At 42.7% G+C, this 8,911-nt stretch overlaps 1 protein-coding gene across 1 annotated transcript; it reads left to right on the top strand.

The window, feature by feature from the left end:
• The first annotated feature begins 2,228 nt into the window (after positions 1 to 2,228).
• LOC138879347 (uncharacterized) lies at positions 2,229 to 4,259 on the top strand. Its single transcript, XM_070158958.1, has 3 exons — positions 2,229 to 2,819; positions 2,877 to 3,329; positions 3,840 to 4,259. Exons 1-3 carry the CDS (start codon positions 2,229 to 2,231, stop codon positions 4,257 to 4,259), a joined length of 1,464 nt encoding a protein of 487 aa, XP_070015059.1.
• Positions 4,260 to 8,911: the final 4,652 nt, after the last annotated feature.

Genomic DNA, 8,911 nt, shown 5'->3' with positions numbered 1-8,911 from the left:
TATTATTTCTAAAATTTTTTAATGCTTCATGAAGTGTTTGTCTAGTTTGTTCATCTAAGTCTTATTTATTCTACCTCACTAATGAGATCACGCTAAGACATCTAGCCCTTATAAAGGTATTCTAGTCATGTGTATTGGTAGTACCTAGGACTTATGTGTTATCAACCTGTCTTTATTGTAATCTTTGCAACTAATTTGTCAACTACCCAACCTTATTTGCATATCTGTTTGCTGATACACTAGGTTGTATTCTATGGGTCCCCAATCCCTCTCTCCCTCTTTGTAGAGTCTGTTTGCCTAAAATGCGTTTTGAAACTGTGTGTTCTGTGACTTGCTCCCTGATCTCAAAATGTTCTTCATGTTTTCCCAAATTGTTTTCTACCCTAACTATGTACTAGTTTCAGAAAAAAAATTCATTCCAAAGGCCCTCATGCTACTATTTATCAAACTTTTTTTTCAAATCATTACGCACTCTCACTTACTCCTAGTTTACTAAGTCCTGCACCTCTGGTATGTGTACTGCTTAGAGACCCTTGAGGTCTCTTTGAAATCTGACATATCAAGGCTGACACTTCCACACTGCACATAAATCAGTTCTTATTAGGCCTGTTTCAGGCTCCCTATAGCTTAACTTCTATTCTATTTATGTAATTTATATTCAATTCTGCGTCTGTAATAATTATTGTAAACAAACAATGGGGCGATTAGTGTAAAGGGAGGGTAGTTGTATATTATGGGTAAATTGGGTAGATAACATGCATAAAGGGTCCATTTTCAATAAAAATGTGTTTGTTAGATAATATGCCAATAGGATCTGCTTTGGTTTCAATGAGTTCTGCTTGCTTTATTTTATATAATTAGACATCATGCCTATAAGATTAAAATTAGCTTTTAATAATTAGATACCATGCCTATAGGATTTAAAATCAGTTGTAATAGAAATTGTGCCTATACGGGTGTCGTTTGATCAAATAAATTCTGCTTTCTTCACGTTATGTTCAATTAGAAACAATGCCTATAGGATCTAAAATCAGTTTAGTCAGACCTAAAATCAGTTTAACTTAAACTCATGTTAGTAGATTCTGAATTGGTTTAATTAACTAATCTGTTCATCTATTTAAAAGGTTCGTCAACACTGCGTTAAATAATATTGCTAGAAAGTATGCCTACAGGATCCCAAGTTATCCATCTAAAAATTATCTACTGTTTTACTACATTCCTAATGAATGACAGATACCATGATCATAGGACATCACTATTATACGCCTAGGCAAGCCTATAGGACGATTAAAAATCTTGCAACTATAAAACTATGCTCTACTATTTGTGACTGCCCATATTCAACAGGTCTAAAATCCGTAGGCAAGACAAGTAGGTCTTTGACACTTTGGTCAAAATTCAGTACTATATACTCTCTGCTCACCTAGATATCATGTTCTAAGGTCTTCTCTTAAATACCTCAAAATTGTTGTTTGAGACGTGCACTTACTTATTCTGTTTGTAGACGTAAATGTGAGCCTTTAATTTTTATCCTTAATGCAGTCCTAACTATTTTGATTGACGCCTAGATTTTTTTCCTTTAAGCACCTTAGGACTGTCTAGAACTCCCTAAATTAGAGGTCCTAAATAACTTCATTACCACAAGGAAGGGACGTGTAGTGCACGTAGAGGATATCTTTCAAGGTTGCTAGAACGCTTTAGGCTATGGCCAAGAGGAGGGAATTGGGTAGTAAGGATATGATGACTACGCGCTAATGTCACGTGTAGCCTCTCATCGAGGAGTGATTACCAGGCATTGTGTCGGTATGATCCTGTAGGCTAACTAAACTAGGACCCCTCTTTCCCAACACCCGTTGTTTAAATGAATTTACCTTTCTTTACATATGTGCAAATTGTTCAAACCCTTTTCCCTTATTTTCATTACTTAAATCATACATGTACTCAGAGTGTCAAAAATTCCTTTATTAGCAAATATGTGTTAAGATTGTTAATTTGTTAAAATGACTAATTCACATAGTTTAAGTTCGGCTAGGACCCACCATTGTGGACCGCGGGGAGTGCCTAACACCTTCCACTCAAGGTTATTTCGAGCCCTTACCCTAATCTTTGGTAATGCAAACTAGTTACGTGAGTTAATTGTTCTGGGTGCCCTAATGAACCATAATCCGTTAGGTGGTGACTCTTCAAATACCCGATTCCCAAAAGGAAATGAGTTATTTCCCCAATGAATGAGGAAACCCGGACTTCCTCGTCAAAAAGGGAAAAAAGGGGGCGCGATAGCCACTATGACTCAGGCTGGTTCATTTCTAGCGGATCCAGATATATCACAGGCAGGAGGGGGAGCACAGACCCCTACTGCTCAGGCTCTTGGTCATGCAGCTCCAGTGTATCAGACTCCGGGTGCACTACCCACAGATGGGGCTCAAGCAGTTGCTGCAGTAGTGCCCGAGCCCAGACCAGCTGCGGATGGTGAACCACATAAGTTGTTGGATAGATGGACTAGACTTCACCCTCATGTATTTGGGGGTAAACGTCATGAGGATGCCCTAGATTTCATTGATAGGTGCAGGGACAGACTGCACAACATGAGGATATTGGAGTCGCATGGGGTTGACATCACTACATTTCAGCTAGAGGACAGGGCACGTAGATGGAGACAGTCCTATGTTCTTGGAAGGTCAGCAGGTTCTCCTCCCATCACTTTGGGCCAGTTCACACAGTTATTTTGGGACAGGTATATTCCACCTTTTGAGAGGGAAAAGCTGCGGTATACGTTTGAGCAGCTTGAGCAGGGTCAGATGTCCATGACCGACTACAAGGTGAGGTTTTTTGAGTTATCTTGCTATGCATTGATGATACTTCCCACTGACGCATAGAGGGTGTGGAGGTTCATTGTAGGGCTGCATTCTGGAATTAGGGCCAACATGGCCCGAGAGATGGAGATGGGGACTTCTTATCAGCTAGTAGTGGAGATTGCTTGGAGGATTGAGGGATACCTTCTGAGGGGTAGGGAGAAGATGCAGAAGGATAAGAGGACTAGATTTTCCGGAGATTTTAGAGGTGCCTCGGCTAGGGGTAGAGGTCAGTTTGGGAGGGGTCAGCCCAGCAGACCCCTAGATTCAGCACCACCACCTACTCGGGGTGCTCCAGCATGCCCCTATTTCAACACCATGCTAGAAAGTTCTTATCGCCCGCCAGCTATTCAAGGTTCCTCTAGTGGGTATTCATGTCCCCAAGATTCTTCAAATTCCTATTTCAGTGCTATGCCAGAGAGTTCATACTGTCCACCGGCTATTCAGGCTTCTTCAAATGGGTCTATAAGCTATCAGGTCAGCAGGTCGTCGCGCCGCGGGTTGTTTTAAGAGCGAAGACCTTGGTCATAGGAAGAGATACTGCCCCAGGCTTCGGGGTAAGGTAGTACAGCAGGGTCAATAGCCTATGATTTCAGCACTGGTTGCCTAGCCGTCTAGAGGTGGGGTGTAGGCTGGTAGATGCCATCCTAGAGGTGGGGGAGGGTAGGCTAGTAGATGCCATCCTAGAGGTGGAGGCCTAACAGTGAGAGTTCAGCCAGCTACTGCTCAGTCAGGTGGATGCCAGCCAGCCAGCGCTCCAGCTAGATTTTATGCCCTTCCGGCCAGGCCAGATGCATTGGCCTCAGATGCTATTATCACAAATATTATTTCCGTCTGCTTTAGAGATGCTTCGGTATTATTTGATCCAGGTCTACCTAATCATATGTATCATCTCTGTTTGCTCGTTTCCTGGTTATTCCTTCTGAGCGTTTGGGCACTTTTATTCATGTGTCCACTTTTGTGGGCAATTTTGTGGTTGTGGATCAGACCTACCGGTCATTTGTGGTCACATTCTATGGTTTTGAGACTAGAGCAGATCTTCTATTACTTGATATGATTGACTTCGAGGTCATTCAAGCCATGGATTGGTTATCCCCATACCACGTCGTCCTTGATTGCCATGCCAAGACTGTTACATTAGCAATGCTAGGGTTGCTAGGATTGGAGTGGAAGGGTTCCACAATTGATTCACCTAGCCGGGTGATCTCTTTCCTAAAAGCTCGGCATATGGTCGAGAAGGGGTGTTTGGATTATCTGGCCTATGTTCGGGATACCACTGCCGAGTCTCCGATGATTGATTCAGTTCAAGTAGTTTGGGAGTTCGCTGATATGTTTCCTTCTGATCTTTCTAGCATGCCACCGGATCGCGATATTGATTTATGTATTGATTTGGCTCCAGGTACCTAGCCTATATCTATTCCGCTGAACCGTATGGCTTCGAAAGAGTTGAAAGAATTGAAGGAGCAACTTGGGGAGTTGTTAGCAAAGGGGTTTGTTAGACCAAGTATGTCATCTTGGGGTGCACCAGTGTTGTTTGTAAAGAATAAGAATGGGACCATGCGGATGTGCATTGATTACCGCCAGTTGAACAAGGTTACTATGAAGAACAAGTACCTGTTGCCACACATTGATGATTTGTTCGACCAGTTGCAAGGTTCTAGGGTGTTATCTAAGATCGACTTGAGATTAGGGTACCATAAGTTGAGGATTCGGGACTCAGATGTTATGAAGATTGCTTTCCGTACTAAATATGGTCATTATGAGTTTCTTGGTGATGTCCTTTGGCTTGACTAATTCCCTACCAGCATTTATAGACCTGATGAATAGGGTGTTCAGACCTTATATTGATTCCTTCGTCATCGTCTTCATTGAGGACATCTTGATATACTCAGCCTGGGGGAGCACGAGCAGCATTTGAGAGTAGTGCTTTAGACCATGTGGGAGTAGATGTTGTATGCTAAGTTCTCCAAGTGTGAGTTTTGGCTAGAGTCAGTGGCTTTCTTGAGGCATATAATGTCAGGAGAGGGAATTAAGGTGGAACCTAAAAAGATTGAGGAAGTTCAGAGTTGGCCACGTCCTACTTCAGTGACCGAGATCAGGAGTTTCCTGGGGGTTAGAAGGTTATTACAGAAGATTCATGCATGGTTTTTCATCTATTGCATCACCTCTGACTATATTGACCCAAAAAGGTGCTCCTTTCCGTTGGTCCGATGATTGTGAGACGAGATTTCAGAAGCTCAAGACAACTTTGACTACTTCACTAGTTCTTGTGTTGCCTTTCAGTTCAGGGATGTATATGGTATATTGTGATGCTTCACGCATTGGCTTGGGTTGTGTATTGATGCAGGAGGGGCGAGTTATTGCATATGCTTCACGCCAGCTTAAGATTTATGAGAAGAATTATCATGTGCACAATCTAGAGTTGGCGACGATTTTTTATGCTCTTATGATATGGTGACATTATCCGTATGGGTTGTCATGTGAGGTTTACACTGATCATTGTAGCTTAAAGCATTTGTTCAAGCAGAGGGATCTCAATTTGAAGCATGCATAGATGGCTTGAGTTACTAAAGGATTATGACATCACGATTCTTTATCATCCAGGCAAGGCAAATGTGGTCGCGGATGCCTTAACCAGGAAATCAGAGAGTATGGGTAGCCTGGCATTCATTTTAGCAGAGGAGAGGCCACTAGCCTTGGACATTCAGTCCTTGGATAACATACTTGTGAGGTTAGATATTTCAGAGCCCAGTCGAGTCCTTGCATGTGTTGTTGCTCAGACTTCATTATTGGGGCAGATCAAGACACGTTAGTTCGATGATCCAAACTTGGCGGTTCTCAGAGAGACAGTGCTACAGGGTAGTGCCAAGAAGGTTTCTATGGGCCAGGATGGTGTTCTGCCATTCCAGGGTCTCCTATGTGTTCCTAATGTTGATGGTTTGAGGGAGAGGATTCTAGAGGAGGCACACAGTTCGCAGTATTCCATTCATCCGGGTGTTACGAAGATGTATCGTGACTTGATGCAACATTATTGGTGGCGGAGGATGAAGAAAGATATAGTGGAGTGTGTGGCTAGGTGCTTGAATTGCCATCAAGTTAAGTATGAACACTAGAAGCCAGGTGGCCCACTTCAGCAGATTCCTATACCTAAGTGGAAGTGAGAGTACATTACTATGGACTTCGTAGTTGGGTTGCCCTAGACCTTGCGGAAGTTTGATGCATTGTGGGTCATTATTGATAGGTTGACCAAGTCGGCACACTTTATTTCGGTTGTGACTACTTACAGTTCCGAAAGATTGGCTCAGATTTACATTCGAGAGATAGTCCGGTTGCACGGTTTCCATTCTATTAGATAGAGGCCCTCAGTTCACTTCCCATTTCTGGAGAGCCGTTCAGAGTGAGTTGGGGACCCGTGTGGAGCTTAGCATAACATTTCATCCTTAGACCGATAGACAGTTAGAGTAGACAGTTCAGATTTTGGAGGACATGATCAGAGCATGTGTGATTGATTTTGGAGGATAGTGGGATTAGTTCTTGCCCTTGGTAGAGTTTACTTACAACAACAACTATCAGTCCAACATAGAGATGGTGGTTTGAGCCTGGTGAGGCCAAGTTGTATAGTACAAACTTGGTGCAAGATTCCTTGGAAATGGTAAAGTTGATTCAGGAGAGGCTTCACATAGTTCAGTCCAGATAGAAGAGTTACGCGGATCAGAAGCCGCATGATGTATCATTTATGGTTGGCGAGAAGGTCCTCTTGAATGTCCTGTCAATAAAGGGTGTTATTAAATTCGGGAATAATGGCAAGATAAGGCCAAGGTTTATTGGCCTATTTGAGGTGTTGAGGTGAGTTGGGGAGGTTGCTTACGAGATTGCTTTACCCCCAGCTTATTGGGATTTCATCAAGTTTTCCATGTATCGATGCTGCGGAAGTATCACGCCGACTTGTCCCATGTGTTAGACTTCAGCACTATTTAGCTGGATGCGAGTCTGGTTTATAAGGAGGAGCGAGTTGCCATTACTGATAGGCAAGATCGCCAGTTGAGATCCAAGAGTATTTCCGCGGTAAAGGTCCAGTGGAGGGGCTAACCAGCAAAGGAGGCGACCTGGGAGTCCGAGGAGGACATGCAGAGCAGATACCCCCATCTTTTTCCTAGCTTAGGTACTTTTATATGTCCGTTCGAGGTCGAACATTTGTTTAAAAGGTGGAGAATGTAACAAACCGACTGGTCATTTTGCTCTTTAGGGCCCGTTCCCCTAAATAAGACCTCCCGCGATTACTTTAACTAATTTACGACCTGCGGGGATGGTTGGTTTGAGATTTGGAAGAGTTTGGATTGAAATAGACACACATGACTCCCTAAGATTTTCTTAAAAGGCTAAGTTTGACTTTGGTCAACATTTTGAGTAAACGGACCTAGACTTATGCTTTGATGGTCCCGGAGTGTCCGTAGGAAAATATGGGACCTGGGCGTATGCCGAGAATAGAATTCCGAGATCCCTAGCCCGAGTAATGAATTTTCTTTAGAAATTGTTAAACTGAAATTCTAAGGATTTAATAAAATTGAATAATACTTGATCATGTTGCTATCGGGCTTGTATGTTGGTTTCGGAGCCCGGTACAGGTCCAATATAATGTTTAAGACTTGCCTGCAAAATTTGGTATCAATCAGAGTAGCATAAGTATGTTTCAGCGTGTTAGAAGTGAATTTAAGAGTTTGAAGTTCATAAGTTTGATTCAATTGGTTTTAGGGGGTGATTCTTAGATTTAGCGTTGTTTCGGGAATTCCGAGGGTTCGAGCGAGACCATTTTATGATTTCAAATTTGTCAGTATGTTCGGACAGGGCACAGGGGCCCTGAGCGTCAATCTGACGAGGCTCTAGTGAACTTGGAAAAAATGGCAAGGAGCTGAATCTCCAGCTATCTGTCACAATCGCACCTGCGGTTGTTCAGCCGCATGTGCGAGACCGCAGATGCGGTCGACACATCGCACAAGTGGCCAAGGGAAGGAGCCCAAGAACCGCAGATGCGGCTCCTTCTCCGCAAAAGTGGTTCTAATGCCGCAGAAGCGGTCCCAGCCCCCTCGCCCAACTCCGCAGATGAGGACCCCCTATCACAGAAGTGAGACCGCAGATGCGGTCTCCTAACCGCATGTGCAGAAAATGTTGAAGACAGTGCCTATTTAATACAGGAATGTGTCATTTTTGACACATTTCCACCATTTTTTTGGCGATTTGGGAGCTTCCAAATCATTTTTAGGTAGATTAACACACAAAGATTTAGGAAAAATCATAGGGTTAGAGCAAAACCTAGGGTTTTGATAAAAGTTAGATTTAACCACGAATATTATTATGAAATGAAGTAGAAATCATATATTATTGATCGTTAGGTTATAAAGAACAACTTTCTTCGAAATTTTTTAGAATTCGAGCGCGTGGGCCTGGGGTCGGATTTTAGGAAACTTGTGTTTAGGGTTAGGAAATTTCTTTAATAGTTAGAATTCAAACTTGGGAGCTTGTATTTACTAGTTCCTACCTCGTTTAATTAGTTTTGGACCGTTCGGCTCCAAATTGAGGGTTTAAGCACGTTCTTGTTATTGGAAGTATGCTTCAGAGTGAAGTAAGTCTCCTTTCTAACCTTGTAAGAGGGAATTGTCCTCATAGGTATAATAATTTAATAAATTGCCACTAAATGTGGGGGCTAGTATGCACTAGGTGACGAGAGTCCGTACGTAGCTACTACTATGTTAATTGTCTGGGTAGTTTAGGACCCGTATCATGCCAAATTTGTAAATGCTTATATCCTTTCACGGTAATGAGATCACTTATGATATGCTAGAGGCTTGGAAATGAACCTATGTGAACGCATCCACTTCTTTGAACACTTTTATGAATTATTTGAATATAAATGCGCCTTTATACACCTTCTTGATGATAATTGATATTTGTGGATCGGGCCGATCGCCTCGGTAGAAATAAATACATCTATGGTTCGCGCCATTCAACCCTCTGACAGTGCACAGTTTCTTTTCTGTTGGATCGGACCGTATGACCTCAAC

Source organism: Nicotiana sylvestris, chromosome 10, assembly GCF_000393655.2.
Source record: "Nicotiana sylvestris chromosome 10, ASM39365v2, whole genome shotgun sequence".
Classification (NCBI taxonomy): Eukaryota; Viridiplantae; Streptophyta; class Magnoliopsida; order Solanales; family Solanaceae; genus Nicotiana; species Nicotiana sylvestris.
This window is presented reverse-complemented; position numbering and strand designations above follow the sequence as displayed.